This window comes from Onthophagus taurus, chromosome 11 (genome assembly GCF_036711975.1).
Source record: "Onthophagus taurus isolate NC chromosome 11, IU_Otau_3.0, whole genome shotgun sequence".
In the NCBI taxonomy this organism is placed as follows: Eukaryota; Metazoa; Arthropoda; class Insecta; order Coleoptera; family Scarabaeidae; genus Onthophagus; species Onthophagus taurus.
Genome location: NC_091976.1, coordinates 25,275,544 through 25,296,505, shown reverse-complemented (window position 1 = coordinate 25,296,505; position 20,962 = coordinate 25,275,544). Strand labels below are relative to the sequence as shown.

Sequence of the window (20,962 nt, the reverse complement as noted above, 5' to 3'; positions counted from 1 at the left end):
AGGGTAAACCCCAAAGGAACCTGAGTTTGGCTTATGTAGTTAGAGATAAATTTGTACCGATTTGGAAGTTGTGTTGAAACTGATTTGAGAGAACGCATTCGATAAGGCTTGGTTGTGCATGAAATGGGTTCAGTTTAGTCTACGTGATTTGGATTGGGTTGTATTTAGGCTATATCTGGTTTGAGTGCGGATAGGTGGAGCTTAACGTGGCTTTCGCTTAGGCTTAGGATGAGTTAGGTTTAGTTTTATTGAGTTCTGTTTGGTACACTGAGAAAAATGGATTGTACTATGCACTAAAAATATACCATAAGGTAATATAATATTTAATACGATTCGTACAATCTATTTCTCTCAGTGTATGAGTAATCTTTTTTTCCTTACCTCTAACTAGATGTGGTACGCCAATGATTTCAAAAATGTCGCAAGATATCGTGGAAACAAAGGAAACGCTTATTTGCTAAATGTATACTACTGTATAGAACCTCAAGACTCTAGAAATCCTTACAATGATGTGCAGTTCCAGAGTAGAGACAATTTTATAGCTCATTAGTGACCACTGAAGCTCTAGGTTTAAATGTTAAACGAATCGACACATTTGTAATATTATCTAACGCAGAAGACAGCAAGACTATTTTATTGTTGTAGCCCAGTTACGACTGGAACTAACACAAAAAGTATGATAGTTTGCTGAAGATGTAAACCAAGAACAAATCTTAGATCGTAATTGCAAGAATATGGAATCCCTTTGAGAATTGTACTATGAGAAGATGAAGGACAAGAGTTATAAAGATGTTTTGAGGAAATTCCCCTTACTGGATTTTCCGGTCAATATATTCAAGAAAAAGGTAAAAAATACATCATGTATGGTTAAGTTTGTTTATAAATCATATGTGTTGGGTCTGCGCTTTAGACTTGGATGATTTGGGTTGGATATGGTGTAAGTGTGGAGGAGTAGTGGTTGGATTAGTTATGAATTAGATACATTCTGAACTACATGCTTTAAGCTGGCACTGGTATAGGTGTGAATTAGCTAGATTTGGCCTAGCTGATTTGGGCATGGGTCTGGGGGTTTCGGTATGAATGTGTTAGTTTGGCTCGAGTATAGATGGGGCTTGGTTAAAATTGTGGGTCAGGTAGGCTTGTTTTGGGTATGAATGAATTTAGTTAGGGTTTTTTGGTTTGGATTGGATGGTTTAGATTTGATTGAGAATGGATTGGATTTGGTTTAGTTATGAGTTAGATAGGTTCGGTTGAGATTGCGTGGTCTCATCTGCGTGGTTAGGATTGCTATATTTGTGAATGAACTCAGTAAGGTTCACGTGATTTGGCTTCAATGGTTTGGGTTGGGCTTAGTTTTTGTGTGGTTGGGTTCGGTTTGATTTCCGTGTTTCTGGACGTGGATGAGCTGAATTTAGCTAGAGTTTGGAAGAAGATACGATGGGGTAGGAAAATATGGATATGTATAGAATGGGTCCAGTGAAGATCTAATGAGCCCAGTTTGTCTTGAATGGTTTGGGTATAAATTAGGTTGGTGGAATTTTTATTTTAAAATAAACTTTCTTCATTATATAACATAGTAAAGCATAATGTGACATTTCTGCTTTTGCCAAGTAACTCACTACACCATCTAGCTGAACTGAGATGTAAAAATCGAAACTTTCATATCAAATGCTTTTGCTTTTGATGGTAAAAAATAAAATCAAAAATCTAGATTCAGAATTTAAGCAATTTTCAAGTTGATGTTAATTTGGCGTTTCAGAAATATTAAATTATAATTGTAACATAAAATCGACTTTGATCATCACCTAAAAAAATTTATAGCAATTTCGTCTAAAATTCATTTTGATACCTAGTATAATCCAAACAATTTCCAATTCCAAATTGTAATAACTATAACTTTTATGGAACACACTCCAACCGGATTAGACGAAACTCCATGGTAAACCCCAGGTAAACCTCAGTTTGGCTTATTTAGTTAGAGATAAATTTGGATTAAGGGTGAATAAATAAGATTTTACTTGCAAGATTTGCTGATTTGATTCGGTTTGGAAGTCAGTTTAGTATACGTGGTTTGGATTGGGTTGTATTTAGGCTATATCTGGTTTGAGTATGGATAGATGGAGTTCAACGTGGCTTTCGCTTAGGCTTAGGATGAGTTAGGTTTAGTTTTGTTGAGTTCTGTATGGTATGAGTAATCTTTTTTTTCTTACCTCTAACTAGATGTGGTACGCCAATGATTTAAAAAATGTGGCAAGATATCGTGGAAACAAAGGGAACGTATATTTGCTACTGTACGGAACCTCAAGACTCTAGAAATCCTTACAATGATGTGCAGTTCCAGAGTAGACACAATTTTATAGCTCATTAGTGACCATTGAATCTCTAGGTTTAAATTTTAAACGAATCGACACCACATTTGTAATATTATCTAACGCAGAAAGCTTGATCAAGATTTTATTGTTGAAGCCCAGTTAGAACTAGATCCATCACAAGAAGTGTGATAGTTGCTGAAGATGCAAACCAAGAACAAATCTTATTGTTTGGTCGCAATTGCAAGAATAGATAATCCCATTGAGAATTGTACTATGAGGAAATGAAGGGCAAGAGTTACACAGCTGTTTTGAGAAAACACATCACGTATGGTTTATAAATCATATGTGTTGGGTCTGCGTTTTTGGACTTGGATGATTTGGGATGGATATGGTGTAAGTGTAGAAGAGTAGTAGTTAGATTAGTTATGAATTAGATAAATTCTGAACTACATGCTTTAAGCTGGCACTGGTATAGGTGTGAATTAGCTGGATTTGGCCTAGCTGATTTGGGTATGGGTCTGGGGGTTTCGGTATGAATGTGTTAGTTTGGCTCGAGTATGGATGGGGCTTGGTTAAATTGTGGGTCTGGTAGGCTTGTTTTGGGTATGAATGAATTTAGTTAGGGTTTTTTGGTTTGGATTGGATGGTTTAGATTAGATCTTATTTAGGTGAGAATAGATTGGATTTGGTTTAGTTATGAGTCAGATAGGTTCGGTTGAGATTGCGTGGTCTCGTCTGAGGGTTAGGATTGCTATATTTGTGAATGAACTCAGTAAGGTTCGCATGATTTGGTGTCAATGGTTTAGGTTGGGTTTAATTTTTGTGTGCTTGGGTTCGGTTTGATTTCCGTGTTTCTTGACGTGGATGAGCTGAATTTAGCTAGAGTTTGGATGAAGATACGAAGGGGTAGGTAGATATGGATATGTATAGTATGGGTCCAGTGAAGATCTAATGGTTCGTGGAATTTTTATTTTAAAATAAACTTTCTTCTTTATATAACGTAATAAAGCAGAATCTAGTTTAGTCTAATTTTACATCTAGCTGAACTGAGATGTAAAAATCGAAACTATCATATAAAAAGCTTTTGCTTTTGATGGTAAAAAATAAAATCAACAATCTAGATTCAGAATTTAAGCAATTTTCAAGTTGATGTTAATTTGGCGTTTCAGAAATCTTAAATTATAATTGTAAAATAAAACCGACTTTGATCATCACCTAAAAAAATTTATGGCAATTTCGTCTAAAATTCATTTTGATATTTAGTATAATCCAAAAAATTTCCAATTTCAAATTGTAATAACTATAACTTTTATGGAACCACTCCCTTCCAGTATCGACATTGAATTTATAGGTGACTTTAAAACCGCGAGAAACTACTTCCATCAATTGCATAACCGTCTAGAGTTAAAACGTCCATAAAGTTGAAAAATCTTGCATTCCAAAGACGGATATTTACGTAACGATCGTCCGTTTTTTGCAAAACTCCCGTCGCCTCGGAACGAAGCTCGCATAAATTCCGCTTCCCAAATACTCTTATCATGTAGCAGCGAAAGTGCGTTCGCTGAATTTCAGGACATGGTGAAAGCGCCGTTGTCCGTCTCGATCCGGGACGTGCCAGAAATCTCTGATTGTCGCACACACACAAATCCCCCTTTTCGTTCCATCAACCGTTAGAAATCGAATTTTACAACCGTAGCAATTTCGAACCTCTTCTTTAATTGTTTCAACTTGAATCGTTAAGAACTCTCTTTAAGTAAATAAGCACTTTCTTACTGTTTATAAAACAATAAATGATTATAATTATTTTAAATGGAATGAATAAACTAAATCCAAAATTAATTTATTTATAATTACATAACAAAAAAACCACCATAAATTTATCTACGTTTTCTTTTTTTTCTTATCAACAAAATAACATTACTCAAGCATTTTACGGCGTTCATTAAAATGCACGGTCGACGATTTTCTACAACAATCGTTTGTTATTGAGTAAGAAAAGGAATAAAAAAAACTTATGGTCTTGCTTTTGCAACGTTTTGGTTTCGAATTAGTTAAAACGCGCGTGACTCGTCGTATATTTTGCGGAATAATTCGCAGTCGTTTAGAATTCTTTAAACAAACCGCATGTCAAAAAACGTTTAAAATAAAAACAGAAAGTAAACCAAACCGCTTATCGCGTTATCTTAAAACTCGTAAACCTCAGTAACATGAAGAGTCCCTAGTTTATGAGTCGGCCTCTATAAATATTTGATTCGATAAGTCATCAACGCGAAATTATTATTGCTAGTATAACTCATTCTTTATTCAACAAGTGATCAGAAAAGGTACAAAATTTAAAATGTCTTCGTTGGTTAAAAGTATGTCTTTTAGGAAGAAACCCGGATATGAGTAAGTAAATTTAAAATAAACTTGGTTAAATTAATACAATATTTCTTTTTTTTTTTTAGCATGAACCCAAATAAAATTAATCCCAAAGATTTAGATTTACCTCATATCCAACCCGAACCAGAACGCAAAAAGAACACAAATTTTCCCGAAAACGATAACTCATCAGGAAAATACACAGTTTGTAATGTAAAATACAATACATTTGATACTAAATAAAACATTTATTTTTAATTTGTTAATATTTTCTTTATTTACTTATACGCCGAGTAATTTTGTTTTTAATTTAGAAAGTTGTTCGCGATTTTCGAAAACCAAAGCAAAGAAATTCGATCGTGTTAAATTATTCATCAGTCCGTCGTTGTCCGTTGTGGTGATATTAAACGCAGCTTTATTGCCATAGAAAACGAGTTCGCGTATTTCTCCTGTACCAAACGCGTTATGAATGCCAAATTCTGAAAAGAAATCAATTTCCCCTCGACGCCTATTAAATTCCTTTAATTCAATTTTTTTTATACGAAACGTGATGAAATCACATCGCTACAAATATGTTTCGCGTTGTTAAATATTGATGAATTCGGACAATCGTATTGAGTTTTAACGAAAGTTCCATTTCTAAATTGGCTACAAAGGAAGTAAGATTTGCATCTTGAGTCGTTCTCGTTTTTAAATCTTCCTACTTTGTTGCACGAAAACTCCCATTGTGTCATCGTCGTGGACGTTGTTGTGGTTGTTTCTAATTGATGGGAAGAACATTGGTGTTCTTTTGAACAACGTTTTAAATCTGGATCGAAAGTTGATCCGCCTTGGCAATTATACAAAGTTTTTACAAATGTCCCATTTTGTCGCTTTGAACACAAAAAATATGATGTACAAGTTTCGTCGATTAAATTTGGGAATTTTCCTGTTGATGTGCAATTAAATTCTTCGGGTTTTTTGGTTGTTGTACTTATAAGTGTTGTATCTAAAAAATGAAAAAAAAAATTTAATTGTATCCAGGAAAACGATAATTTGCATTCTTATGGTTAATTGTAATAATCACACGCTGCATAATTAGTTCTTTGTCCACCAACCTATCGGATCGTTAAGGAATTTAGTAATTGAAAGTTATAAATGACTAACATACAAAGACTAACATACAAATCTTGTGAAATAGGTCGCAAGGTCTTTTCCCATCAACCACATTACGGATTCGATTCCTATTCTGGATTTAAATTCTTTAACAAATCTGGGAGATGTAACTGAGTAATCACATAATCACTCGGTAATTACTGAGCAATCTCGAGCAATTAATTAATCCAGTAGGGTCTAAAAAAGGATTATTGAAGGATCCTTCTTTGTACCAAGTAAAATTGTAACAAATACTAAATACAACCATGTGTAGATTTGCAAAAATGGTTATACAGAGCGATTTGAGAGAGTGGTTTAAATATAAATGGAGCTAAAAAAAATAAAAAGTTATTCCATCAATAGATCAAGGAGAAATAATTTTAAGTGGCCTTAAAACCAGTTTTTGCATTATTTTTAAAGTTGCAAAGAAATTACAAAGAAAATTTCGATCTAATTTATTAAAATTGTATAAAAAAATTAAAATTGAACCATGTAAAAACTTAGGTATTGTTTTTTAGACGTAATAGATTCCAATAGATGGCGCTAGTAGACACAGAAATTTATATCTTCTGATAGCATGGAAGGAACTGGTGGGTGTACAGCAATATCAGGGATGCACAGCTAGAACGAGGAGCGGTAGAGATTAATACCTAAAATCACAGATTTCTTCTAGTTTGGGTGAAACCGTAGACGATAAGAAACAATAATTATAATAGGAAGGATTTTTCTGCATCTTAAGCACCTATATGTGAAGACTAGATGGAAGAACATAAAAAAGATTAGGAGCCCTGTGCTTAGAACAACGATGATCAATCTAAGAATTGTGTCGGCTTTGAAGTATGTGGGTTGTGGAACATGTCAAATATGCCAGGGAGAAAATAGCCGGTATTTTGGGCTGATTGGGAGTGGTTGCAGAGAACGAATGTGGACCTTGATAGTTGAACGAGCCTTATTGTAGCGTTGTTTAACATGGAATATTGCACGGTGCAGAAATTTGAAGTACTAAGGTGATGGATAGTAAGTTGCATACTACAGCCCAATATTACTTGGAGATAATGATTAACTTTGAGCAGAACACCAGCTAGCGTAGGAAATATATAAGAAATATATAGACATGACTTTAGCATTAATCATTATACGCGAGCTAAGCAGCAAGGAGAACTACTTAGATTTGGTAGTAATTTAGAGATATATTTTAGCACTAGATAAACTTTACCATCGTTTAAATTCATTCCAGGGTTCACACCGGGTCGGAAATCCTTAACCCTTTCAGGACCCAGCTGTACCTCAAGGACCAGAACCAACGGCGATGCGTATTCGTGGGATTCTGGTCATCTGGTACTCACTGAATTCGCATATAAATCAATTTTATTAAAACCAAAACATGTCACAGTTTAATAATATGTACAGTGATACAATAAAGTCTACATACACCCCAGAAAATGATAATATCTCAGCTCCTGAAATGTAATTCAATGAATTTTTTAAACGAAGGGTATTACAAGTCTATATTATTTTAATACAAAGTCGAAACAGTTCGACTTGTGCTACGAAGTGATGGTGACAGCAGTAGATTTAGTCGCACGTCTCTCAAGACGGCTAAACTCGAATTATTCTAGTTCTAGGTCTTGTGTTAGTTCTAGTAATAGTGCTAGTACAAAACTAGGTCCACATGGACTTGCTATAAACTAGTCCCTATTCATTTAGACAAGTTTTTAATGACTATCACCTAGTTTTCAGTCATTTTGAGCAATATGGATTGTTTAAAAACTAGTGTTAATCATTTAGACAAGTATAAAATTATGCTCAACCAATTTTCAATGATTTTGAATAACATGAGATTGCTATGAACCTATTTCGAAACATTTTGCTGCCTTATAAAGCAATTTTGGACTATATTGGTGCAGTTTTCAGTTATTCTGAGCAACCTAAACTTGCTATAAACTAGTCCTTATATATTTAGACAAGTTTTTAATGACTATCAACTCGTTTTCAGTCATTTTGAGCAACAAGGATTGTTTAAAAACTAGTTGTTAAGGATTTAGACAAGTATAAAATTATGCTCAACCAGTTTTTAATGATTTGGAATAACATGAGATGGCTATAAAGTTATTTCCAATCATATTGAACAATTTTGCTACCTTATAAACCAATTTTAGGCAATGTTGGCGCAGTTTTCAATCGTTCTGAGCAACCTAGACTTGCTATAAACTAGTCCTTATACATTTAGACAAATTTTTAATGACTATCAACTAGATTTCAGTCATTTTCAGCAACAAGGATTGTTTAAAAACTAGTTGTTAATGATTTAGACAAGTATAAAATTATGCTCAACCAATTTTCAATGATTTTGAATAACTTGAGATAGCTATGAACCTATTTCGAAACATTTTGCTACCTTATAAAGCAATTTTGGATTATATTGGTGCAGTTTTCAGTTATTCTGAGCAACCTAAACTTGCTATAAACTAGTCCTTATATATTTAGACAAGTTTTTAATGGCTATCAATTCGTTTTCAGTCATTTTGAGCAACAAGGATTGTTTAAAAACTAGTTGTTAAGGATTTAGACAAGTATAAAATTATGCTCAACCAGTTCCCATTGATTTTGAACAACATGAGATGGCTATGAACTTATTTCTAATCATTTTGAACAATTTTGCTACGTTATAAAGCAATTTTAGACAATGTTGGAGCAGTTTTTAATCGTTCTGAGTAACCTAGAACTTAAATACTTTCTAGTTCTAGGTCTAGTGTTAGTTCTAGTTTTACATTTGCACTGTCACTAGAACTGACATTAGACCTAGAAACATTTGGGTTTAGGCGTACGAATGATTCTAGTTCTTGGTCTAGTGCTATATAATAATTAAAACTGGAACTAACACTAGACTAAGAACTAGAAAGTTTCTCTGAAGCCTGAAGACGCACGGCTAAACCCGAAACTTTCTAGTTATAGGTCTAGTGTTAGTTCTAGTTTTACACTAGCACTGTTGCTATATGTATAGAATTAACATTATATCTAGAACTAGAATCATTCGGGTTTAGCCGTCTTTAGAGACTTGCGGCTAAACCCAAATGATTCTAGTTCTAGGTATAGTGTTAGTTCTAGTTTCACACTAGCACTGTTACTATGTAGAATTAACACTATAACTAGAACTAAAAATATTCAAGGTTAATGTTTTTGTTCTATCTTTTTTATTTTTTGTTATAAATGCATCAAGTCTATCAATATGAATGAGCCCAACATGATACGTTTAATTCCAATATTACTCGAGATATAAGCAGCTTCCGGTATTTTTATTGAGCTATAACGGACACTGATATACTTTTTTTTGAGTTAAAGATATGATTATGTTTTGTGTTCCTCTTGATTAATAATAACTTATACAATTTTTATGTAAAGTATGGAAATAATATGGACTTCTTACATGTTTTGTTAAAAAATTTCATTGAATTACAAGTTGGGAACTGATATTATCATTTTCCGGGCTGTATGTAGACTTTATTCTATCACTGTATACCTACTCATCTGGGAGCAATAATACGTTTAACTGTCAGGAAAGATTCTTGTAAAGTCAAAACACAAGGAAAACTATCAAGGACATTATAAAGCCACGAAGGTCTACAACAAGGAGATGGGCTATCATGTCTACTTTTTAACATTGCCCTGGAAAAAATACAGATGGCAGATCTTGACATCCATCAAAATTGCGAACAATGCTGTGCCACACGATGAAAATAATTGAGTTTGTCATACCAACAGCTTTAGAAACTGTGTCTTGATCTTTAAGAGTTAATTTGTTAAGTTATATTTAGTTCGGCTATATCCTGACTCCATAAAAACTACCAGATAATCTACAAAGATGAGGAGCAACACTGTTATGGCATCGCTAATACAATGTTATTGGTTGATTGTAACAGTTCACTTGACATACACTGACAATGAAATTATTGAAGACATTAAACATTTGATGAAATATTCAATCATAATGGGAAAATAACATGTACAAATGATGAAAAGCCGTGTTTATTTTACCGTTATTTTATATTCTATAATAATATGTATCATAATATATGTAGGTATTTCATTACGTGTATCAATTAATACTCCTACGTATTTTCAACTACATATTGATTGACCAATCAATTTGGATTATCGAGGGTTTATTATATCACAATAGGTATTTTCAACATCAAAATTCACAAAGAGCGAATATAATGAATGAAATACAAGAGCTTTATTTATTTTTATTTTTACCTTAACATGGACTAAAAAAAAGGAAATTATATATGAACAAATTTATAGATATCAAAAATCATTTTCATATAGAAAATGTAAAGAGAGAGTGTTATAATAAATCTGTTTGTCATTTAAACGAGAACGAAGTGAAAACGAAACCGAACACTAAAAGTTATCGACCAAACCTACTAACAAGACTCATTTTAATTTTTTCGTTCTGTTTCGTGCGATTTTATTAATTAGGAGTTCGTGAAATTCCATTAAATAAAAATAAAAAATACTTGCCTTGATTAATAACGTTTTCAGTTGTAACCATTTCTTGAGTTGTAAATATCGTGCTATTCGTGTTTATATTAAAACATTGAAAAGTTTTTGAACAGGTAGATTCTTTAGGATCGAAATACGTTCCTCCAGGACATTTATAAGCCGTTTTTATAAATCCCCCACTGTGAAGTTTGCTACATAAGAAATATTGAGAACAAAACTCATCGGAAACATCGGGATATCTTCCTGTAGCTTCGCAAATAAATTCTTCCGACGATTGTGAAGTCACTTCAATTGGTGTTAAGGTTTCTTCAGTGGTTACATAAATTGTATCCGGTTTAGTTATATCAATTGCTTTTGTGGTATCTATGGGAAGATTTGTGGTTGGTTTAATATCCGAAGGAATAGATTCTGTTTCAATAGCATTAGATGTTGTTTCAAATATTTTTTCTGTTACAATTTCTGTTACAGTATTTATTGCAATATCTGTTATAATTTCTGTATTTACTTTTGTTGATGTATAATCTTCAAAAATCACTGTAGTTTCTTCCCTTTGAGTTGTTATTTCATTTATCATCGAAGATTCAGTCATAATCGTTGTTATTTCATCTTCAGGTTTTGTTTGAATTGAATCAAAAGTTGTTTCATCTTGATGAAATGTAGTAGTTGCTTCAATAATATTTGTTGTTTCATCAATTTCATTATTAGTTGGAGTATAAGCTTCAGTGGTACCAATTTCAGTTAAATCAGTTTTTGTAGTAATGGTAGTTTTAATTGATATTGTAACACTTTCTGTATTTTGAGTGACTAAATCAATTTCATCTTGATTATATGGACACTTATAATTATCTGTGCATGATTTTGATTCTGGGTTGAAATATTTAGGACATTTATGAACATTTTTGAGATATTTTCCACCGCTGATTGGGAGGCAATAAAAATAACTAGAACAACTTTTATCTGTTTTATCAGGAAATAATCCCGTTTCGGTACAAATAAATTCGTCGATTAAAGGAATTGGAGTTGTAATCGGAATAATTATTTCTTCAGGTGCTAAAAGGTAATCTTCACATTTATACGTAGCCGAACAATGTTTTTTGGTGGGATCAAATTGGTACCCGTGAGCACAAGAATATGTAAAAGGAAGATATAATCCAAAAAACCCAAAACAATTGTAGTATCTTGTACATGTTCGATCGCTTAAATCGGGGATATAACCGGAACTAACGCAATGCGATTCTTTTCGACAAACGTAATTTTCAGAACATTCATTTAGGTTCGGATCAAAAGTATGTGGGCATTTGTATAAAGTTGGTGTTAATTTTTCCAAAGTATTTTCGCATAAATAATAAGTTTTGCAAGTTGGATCATAAACATTTTGAAATCTTCCTTGAGTACTACACGTAAATAATTCACCGGAATCAATCAACACAATAAATATCTAAAAAGTTAAGGTATTAATTACAAAAAAAATAATCTAAATTACTTACAATAACAAACAAAATTTTAGATATCATTTTATCACGTAGTAACTAAATTCAAACTGACTCAAACACATTAACGTCTTTACTGTACCTTTTTTTTTGGGTTGTTGACTTTTATATTAAATATAAATCAGTTTCGCGGTGACAATGAAGGTCGACGTCAAGAAACATCTTGATTTATCTCTGTTTATCTGGACTCTTTCTAAGTTATTTATGGTGCGTTTTTACTTCTCTTAGAATTAAACGTATAATAATTGAAAAACAATTATTAAGAATTCTAAAATTTTAAATAATATTGTTGAGAATGTAGTTTTTTAGATTTATTTTTTTAAACATTATTAATAGTAACCATATAATTTGCTTGTGTTGGACAGGAAAAAAATAACATTGGCAAATAATAACAACCAAGGCAAGCACCTCGTTATAATTCGTATTTATAAAATCATAGTCATACGAACCCAATCCAATAAAACCCAACCAAACTCAATTACTTTCAAGAACTTTGAAACTCAACGCTATACAACTCCATCCAACTCGACCCAAACCAATACAACACTACACAAACAAACCCAACCAATTCTTTTTTGTAGAGGAGATAAGGAAATCTAATTAACACTCATCAGGTCGTTTGGTGTCATGTGGCAGACTAGTATCGGATTTGTTTTCCTGTTGGAATCTCAGAACGATTAAAGTGCTACGATTGTCGAATTCTCCGCTGGGTCAGTTGAAACTGAAAAGTTCCTACAACAAGTTATTACTTAGCGTTTTTTATTGTCCTTCTCTTGTTAACTACTTTGATCAATTGGAGGAAACCCTTGAGAGGCACTCTTTTAATTATAACACTATTCTCCTGATGGGAGATTTCAATACTTGTCTGCTAAAAAATAACTCACGCAGTGACAAACTTCGCTTCATTGCTTCCTCATTAAATTTGTCCATCCTGCCCTCACAAACAACTCATCACTACTTACTATTACGACTCGTCCGAGGAGCATACTTACGTATGGTCAGCTCCCTGCTCCGAAATTTTGCAATCACGATCTAATTTACTGTGCAGTGTAGATGGGACAACATGTTTACTCGCAACGCATTATTTCCGTTCGTGACTTGGGTCGTATTGATAACGATTTGCTGTTGTCTGATGTGCAAAAGATCGATTGGCTCTCGCTTTATCGAATGACCGATATTGATGGAAAGGTTGACTACTTCAACTCTAAACTTATCAATCTCTATGACAGGCATGCCCCACCCAGGAGACGCAATGCCAAAAAATTGTATTTCTACTGGAGACTATCCAATGCTAGTCTGAGGACGTTTTTATATATATTCAGTATACGGCTAACTGATTGATTGTTTCGGATTCTTTACTAACAGCTTTTGCTATCAGGAATTCCGCCGTCCTCCTTTCCTCCAGGATAGCATATTGTCCAAACGCTGCATCCAAACCAGCATCGCTCAGTTTAGTAGCTTGCAAAGCTACTATGGCCAAATCTGAAAGTACAATCGAAGTACTAACAAGTCCTTTATGAACACATCCAACCATCCCGTGTATTCTGCCATCGTTTCTACCACTTCGCTATCATCTGCTGATTTATGTCTGTTTTAGTAACTCCGATTCTCTCAGTTCCTTATTTCTCTCGAGACTGCGACGCCCAAGAGTGTGTAATTACCCGTATGTGTTGCTTCTTTCCTTTTTGTGCGAAGGACCACCGTTTCTGAACATCTATCTGGATATCACGTTTTGGTTCTTGCTGTTTTTTAAGATATAGATTTTAATATTAGCGCTCTGCGCTCCCAGTTACTTTAAGCAATCATCACTGGCGACTATTATATCACCCACATTTAAGATAATTTCAGAGAGTCTCCTTCTTTCCTCAAGAAGTGAATGCCCATGTTTTCGAGGCATTCAACAACACTTTTGATAGAGTACATGGCTCTGTCAATTATTGTTTACTTTCCGCGTAGCCCACAACTCTTCCATCGTGTGCTACAAACTACTAATCCTTATAACACACCACAACTCATTATCCTCTACTCTCCATTTGGGACAAATACTCCTATAGAGAACTGCGAAGAATGTAAACGTAAGCAACTGTATGGATGGCAGAAGGGGTGGTATAATTGTATCTGACCAAGTTTTATAAATTTCTCGACCAACATTAATTGAGACATCTTTTATATCTTCGGAAAGGTAACAGCCTTCAGACAATCATTTAAAACCAGCAGGAAGGGGTCCGGATCCACTTCAACGCAAGCTCTAAGTAGAACTTAACTCAACCCAATAATGGAATCTAAACCAACCAACCCAACCTAATTTAACCAATCCAACCTTTTGTTTGACGTCGAGGAAGAGAAGATGTGTCACACTTCAAAAAGGTGTGAATCAAAAAGGTCCCCGAATTTCTGCACATTGAAGAAACAGTCGAAATCCCCCTTGATGTTAACCCAACCCATCTTAACCCAACTATTACGATTTTTTTCAGAATTATAATACGAATTCAAGATAATACATATAACATTTATTAGTATTTTGCTGTATGATAAGAGATTCTAACATAGAATGCTTAGGCGTTCGAAAGTGTTACATCTTCTTATTATGAGGAGTACTCGACCAAAAGCATCTGCGTCATTGCATAAAAAAACAATGCTCGATGGCCAAAGTACAGTATTAACCTGACATGTTTTAGAAATTGAGGTTGAACTCTGGAGTTTTCGGGTTACATTACGACGAGGAGGTTGAAGAGTTCAACCCAGATACTCCATGATAGTGTTGATGAAGAGAATCAAAGCCCAACTCTACGATTAGACTATATAACCTTCAACTGCTTGCATTAATATCGTGAAGTGTATAGAACATTGAGAATCCAACCCTAGACAGAAATAAATCTATTGAGAAATGTGATGTTTTTCTGGTTGCCATCATTCATAAGAAAATGGACATATACGTTATAGACACATTCTTCAAGAAAAATTATGCCAATAATTACTTCATTTAATTTTATCTTAATTATTTGAAAACAAAGACGTGGTAATAAACGATACGTAAACGCGACAATGATGAAAATGAAAGATAAAAAAGTTGCAATAAAAGTTTTATTTAAACATTAAATTACATTAATCAAAAAAATGTTTATTTTATCCAAACAATTTCTTTAATGCCATCCACATCCACGTCATAAACCCAATATTTTCAACACACATCTCTTTTTCTTCAACAAAAATGTTCCCATCATTACAGAAATGATATAAAGGTGAAATTCTGAAACCGTCCCAAGCACATTGATAATAACGCTTCTTATCTGGATCGTTTCGATCTAAAAATAACGTTCCTTCAGGTTTATCTAAACATGTATTTTCTAAACATTCGTAATCAGAATCGCATTCACTTTTCCATGGGTTGAAAAACTCCATCGTTGGACAATAATATTTTTCTTCTAAATAAGATTTGCCATCAATACGACAAATTTTAAATATTTTGCAATCTGAATAAGGCTCTGGAAATAATCCTTCTTTATAGCAATCAGAAATTGGTTGAATTAATTTTGGGGAAGGAATTGGTGCACACTTTTGATTTACTTCATCAAAAACTTCCCCGATTTCGCAAGAATAATATTTTGGGAAAACTCCCATTTCGTCCCATATACATTCATAAAATCGTCTTTTCTCTAAATCATTTGGATCCAAGTAAAATACATTTTCGAGTTGGTCGAAACAATAGTTTTCTATACATGTATAATCAAAAACGCATCCACCTTTGAATGGATCGAAAAGAGTCAATCCAGGGCAACGATAAGTTTTTAAATCAAAAGAAAATTCTGATTTGAAACAAATCTTGTACTCTAAACAATTTGTGTAATACACTGGGAAAGTGCTACCAACTACAGAACAATCTGATGTTGAAGCTACTAATGTTGTAGTTGTAATACATCTTTTATTGATTTCATCGAAAATTTCATCATCCCCACAAGAATAATACAATGGGATAACTCTTTCGCGTAAAGTTGTATTGTACCAAACGCACTGATAAAAACGCTTTTTTTCTGAATCGTTTGGATCTAGGTAGAATACATTTTTAGGTTGGAACTCACAATAATCATTTATCCATATAAAATCAGAAACGCATTGGCTCTTCCATGGATCAAAATATGTCAAAATGGCACATTTATATGTTCTTAATACTAACGACGTTTCTGATTTAAAACAAATCCGGAATTCATTGCTGCGATTTGTTGGAAGAATACCTTCTCTAGTACATGCAACATCTGCATCAACACATATTGTATCGTCATTAAAAACTTCATCATCCCCACACCAATAATACAGTTGTAATAATCCTTTTTCATCCCAAATACACGCATAATATCGTTTTTGGATTGGATCATTTGGGTCTAAATAATAAATATTTTCAGGGTTGTTATAACAATAGATTTCTAAGCATTGATGATGATGAGAACATTCGCTTTCAAATGGATCGAAGAATGTCATATTAGGACATTGATAAGTTTCTAATACTGAATTTGAGCAAATTCCGTATTGTGTACAATTCGTTACTTTCCAATATACTGGGAAAATACCATATGAGGTGCAATTCGGAGTTGAGGATGATGAAGAGATGCATGTTTTTTCTTCTTCATCAAAAAATGCATCATCCCCACACCAACGGTATGATGGCAAAACACCTTTAACAGTTCTTAAACATTCAAAATATCGCTTTTTATCAGAATCATTTGGATCTAAGTAGTAAATATCTTCAGGTTCATTTAAACAGTACTTTTCTAAGCATTTGTAATCAGTACGACATTTATTTGTCCATGGATCAAAAAATGTCGTTATGGGACAATTAAAAATTTCTAGTGCGAAGTTATCGCAAATCCCATATTTTTCACAATTTGTATTAAAAATAGGAATAATACTACCAGATACAGAGCAATTACTTATTGGAATTAAAGGTGCTGATGTGGTTGTTGCAATTTCTTCTTTATCACATTTCCCAGAATCACTTTGAAAAATTTGGCCATCAATACATTCTCCATATCTTACATTAAAATTTTCAACCCCATAACATTCGATATAAAATTTCTTATTACTTGGATAATTCGGATCTGGATATAACCCAGCAGGAACTTGAGCACAAATTGTGTCAGGACAAACAAAATCTAAAACGCATTTTTGTGCTCTTTGATCAAATAATGTAGTTGATGGACAAGAATAATTCGATGCTCCTAATTGACTGCATATTTTGTAAGATTTACAACCAGTATTTGGTATGGAAAATATTCCTTCATTGGGACATTCATTAAGATTTTTGAATAAAACCAGTAGCTAAAAAAAGTACAAAATATATTTTTTAGATTTTATTTATTTTAGATTCTTCTAATTTTGATGAAATTCATAAGTTCTTGTATTAAGGATGGAGAAAAAAGTGCAAAATATGATTTAGCACCAAGGACGCTGGTTGTCAAAAACACAATACTCTTTCTAAATATGTTCAAAATGTTAGAAGAATAATTGTTAACAGGATCTCTCTCCCTCAAAGAGCACATGGCTCGTCAAGATTTCTTGGTCAACATTCCTTAAATGTTACAAATATAGAAAATAGCCCATTATATGTGGATTGTGGGCCATCTGATGGAGTTTCTTTATAAAACAGAAGTTGACTCCTAGTAGAGCAGGAGAATATAACTTGGCCAAGACTCATTGATGCCTAGAACTCTATGTGGGATATCAAAAACAGTCTAATAGAAGAAGATTCTGTGGTTATTAGGATTTTTGAATGTCAAAACTCATTGATGATTATAATCCTGAGTTTGAAGATTAAGAAGCAAGTTTTGTTGGATCCAAGAGTACAACATTCATTGAGACAACAAGATTCAAGGTGTCAAAAAAATGGAGACATTGTGAAGTGAAAGAAACCACCAACTCTTGCCCTATCTTGGGAGTTCTTATTTGGAGTAGTGATTCTAAATCCTGCTGGCATTTATTAGACATTAAGAAAACTAGAGTACCAAGTCTCGAGAATGCAGTTCCACCAAGAAATCTTACTGAAATTAGGGAAATAAATGAGACGTATTCCAGAAAGTGTAAAATATGACAAAACAATAAGGAATCTGGTTGCTCCATCATGTGCTGATTATGAGCCACACTGAGGTTGTTGAATAGTCAACGTAGGGAGACAACTTGGTTCATTAATGCCCAGAATCCTGAATTTGAAGTTTAAGAAGCTATCAAGTTTTGTTGAATCCAAGAGTACAAAATTCGTGGGTCAAGACTTATTGGTATAGGGTGCTTGGTTCCAAGAATCTTGTTTGAAATCTTGTTAGATGAAAAGGAAACAATCACATTACTGGGAATTATGAACCACCTCCATAAAATTTCATCGAACATAGGAAAAGACAATTTGATCAACACTCATTGATGCCCAGAATCCTATAAAAACTGTCAAAATTATGGAGACAAAGAGGAGACAAGAAATCTTACTGAATACTTAGGGAAATGAATGAGTAATATTCCAGAAAGTATAAAAAATGACCCAACAACCAGGAATTTCGTTGCCTTATCATGTGTGAATTATGGCCCACACTGAGGTTGTTAAACATTCAACTGAAGAAAATAACTTACTTCCAAGAATCCTAAATTTGAAGTTGAAGAAGTTACCAAGACTTGTTGGATGTCTTTGAATCTTGGTAACTTACACAAAACACTCTACAGGGACATTATCTTATTAAGGCCCACTTTTACCACCTCCTGATAAATTTATCCGATAGATAAATCCAGTTCTTAGCCAATGAGAGCGCTTAAAACCGCCGTAACCATGGCAACTATCCTCCACTATCCGTGCAAAAAGTCAAGGCAACTCACTTTAGAGGTCGATATCTTCGCAACCGTTCGATAAAAAAAATTGCGACAAAGTTTGTTGTAATCACTGGACATTTCTACATAATATATGTCAATTTGAAAAATTTCGGATCGACGGTTTTCTTTTTATCGCGAGTTAAATGAAAGAAGTACCCGATTTTTTACGGTACCGGCAACTTTGTCAACTTTGCGATTTTTTTTCTCGAAAACTATCGTACGAAAAAATTTGAATTTTGAACAGGTGTTAGCCTGATGTGTTCTTAATAAGTGGCATATTTTATATTTTCAATATTCCATACGGTTTCGCGGAATATCGCGGTTTAGTAAGACGCCGTTATGTCGAAAACGGCTGAGTAGATTTCCTCGCGGATTTGACCAAAATATGTCAAATAATGTCGGGTGTCGGATTCCGTTATCAGTTTTTCAAAATTAGGGCTCCCTAATTTTTGAAGAGCGATTTAATGGAATTATAAATTAAAGAGAAACATAAATAAGCTATGCGGGGAGAGGAGGGTTCCGTCCAATCGGAACAGATGGTGTGTCCTAGACAGTACGTCGCGCCTTTATCTTACCTCCATAAAGAAATAAGGCGCGACGTCCTGTCTGGGACGAACCATCTGTTCCGATTGGACGGAACCCCCGTTAAATCCGCCAGGTCGCTTTCGAAATAACCGCATCCTACTAAACCGCGATTTATATGGAATATTGAAAAAATAAAATATGCCCCACATAAAGAACACATCAGTTTACCACCAGATGAAATTGGAAATTTTTTCGTCAAATAGTTTTGGAGAAAAAAAAATCGCAAAGTAGACAAAGTTGCTTGCACTCTCAAAAATCGAGTACTATTTTCACTTAACTCGCGATAAAAGAAAAACCGCGGACCCGAAAGTTTCCAAATTAACATGTGATATGCAGAAATGTTCGCTAATTACAATAAACTTTACCGCAATTTTTTCCATCGAGCGGTTACGAAGATATCGATTTCTAAAGTGAGGGACTTGACTTTTTGCACGGATAGTTTCAGGAGGATGATAAAAGTGGGCCTAAAAGGAATTATTTTTACCTGGTCTAAAATCACCAAGACACTAAACTATCAATTTTAGAAAATAAATTTGATAACTTATCTTAATATCACACTCATTTCTACATAATCTAAAAAAACATACTTTAAAATAATAAAACTTACCAAAAATTTTAAGAACATCTTTTTACAAAGAACAACTTGTTTTTACTATCTTAAAACTTATGTTAAACAGGATTAGATAAGGTGTGAATAACAAAAATAGAGTGATACTTATTGTTAGTGAAGTATTTTATTCAAACGTCTAGATAAACAACGTTATTTTCCACATCAACTACAATTATTTACTTTGACATTTTTGTAATGTTTCATGAAAAACTTGATTACTACCGCAAGAAAGGTACAAAGGAATTAATTTTCCCGTTGCGTCATAAACACACTTATAATATTGAGTTTTAGTTGGGTCATTTACATCAAGACCTTTATCGTTTTCTTTTTTACACTTTGATTCCATGCATTCGTATCCAACAGCACATAATTTTTTCCATGGATCGAAATAACTTCCTATTGGACATCGATACATCTTCTTATCAAATTGTGAATCAATTTGCTTACAAACCATGTAAGTTGTACAATCGTAGTGGTATAATCCAAAAACACCTTCTTCTTCGCAATTTTCCGTTGGAATGGGGTAATTGGTAGTGGTACAACGATTTCGAAATGGTTCAAAAATTTCATTTGTGCCACATTGTAAATAAGACACAATGAAGACTGAGTTAATTTTGTGGCATCGGATGTAATAACGAGATTTAGGATAGTTAGGGTCGGGGTAATCCAAAGAATTCTTACATGTTTCAGTTTCAGGACATATAAAGTCCGCTTTGCATCTCAAAGTTCTTTGGTCGAAAATTGAATTTATCGGACAGTTATATTTCTTGCTTATCGAGTTTGTGCAAACTTCGTAAGTCTTGCAAGCGGTTAAGGCGATCGATTTTAAGCCATCTGGTGAACATTGTTCTGAATAAACATTTAGAACTAAAAATAACTAAAGTATCTTATTAATTTTTTTATTTAACAACATCTTTATCCTCACCAGGATAATCACAATTATTTTCATCGTAACTACTTGAAAATGAAACACTAAATGTTTTAGAAAATCTACGAAAATCTTATTATATAGAACAATTAAGCGAAACATTTTTAGATTAAGTTCCGCAAGTAAATACAACAGGTGAGGCACCACAATAAGTTGGGTTAGTAAAACAACATCCTTCTCTACTACTATCAAT

General features: G+C 33.5%; 2 protein-coding genes and 2 long non-coding RNA genes across 4 annotated transcripts; 1 reads left to right on the top strand and 3 right to left on the bottom strand.

The window, feature by feature from the left end:
• Positions 1-3,340: 3,340 nt before the first annotated feature.
• Positions 3,341-4,931, top strand: LOC111413305 (uncharacterized). The gene is made up of 2 exons (XR_002706164.2): positions 3,341-4,700; positions 4,760-4,931. It is a non-coding gene; the product is annotated as an uncharacterized lncRNA (long non-coding RNA).
• LOC111413304 (uncharacterized) lies at positions 4,902-12,111 on the bottom strand. The gene is made up of 3 exons (XM_023044222.2): positions 11,801-12,111; positions 10,332-11,751; positions 4,902-5,661 (listed from the first exon to the last, which is right to left on the bottom strand). Exons 1-3 carry the CDS (start codon positions 11,825-11,827, stop codon positions 5,210-5,212), a joined length of 1,899 nt encoding a protein of 632 aa, XP_022899990.2. The 5' UTR covers positions 11,828-12,111; the 3' UTR covers positions 4,902-5,209.
• A 2,762-nt stretch (positions 12,112-14,873) lies between these two features.
• On the bottom strand, positions 14,874-19,924 carry LOC111413289 (uncharacterized). Its single transcript, XM_023044202.2, has 2 exons — positions 19,839-19,924; positions 14,874-17,116 (listed from the first exon to the last, which is right to left on the bottom strand). The coding sequence occupies exons 1-2, from the start codon at positions 19,854-19,856 to the stop codon at positions 14,930-14,932; spliced, it is 2,205 nt and encodes a 734-aa protein (XP_022899970.2). The 5' UTR covers positions 19,857-19,924; the 3' UTR covers positions 14,874-14,929.
• A 22-nt stretch (positions 19,925-19,946) lies between these two features.
• On the bottom strand, positions 19,947-20,881 carry LOC111413307 (uncharacterized). Its single transcript, XR_011641738.1, has 2 exons — positions 20,767-20,881; positions 19,947-20,718 (listed from the first exon to the last, which is right to left on the bottom strand). It is a non-coding gene; the product is annotated as an uncharacterized lncRNA (long non-coding RNA).
• Positions 20,882-20,962: the final 81 nt, after the last annotated feature.

Coding starts and splice junctions, on each gene's coding strand:
- LOC111413304 (XM_023044222.2), bottom strand. CDS start 11,827: ATGATATCTAAAATTTTGTTTGTTATT. Junction 11,752..11,800: donor CTAAAATTTTGTTTGTTATT/GTAAGTAATTTA, acceptor TTAACTTTTTAG/ATATTTATTGTGTTGATTGA. Junction 5,662..10,331: donor TGAAAACGTTATTAATCAAG/GCAAGTATTTTT, acceptor TTCATTTTTTAG/ATACAACACTTATAAGTACA.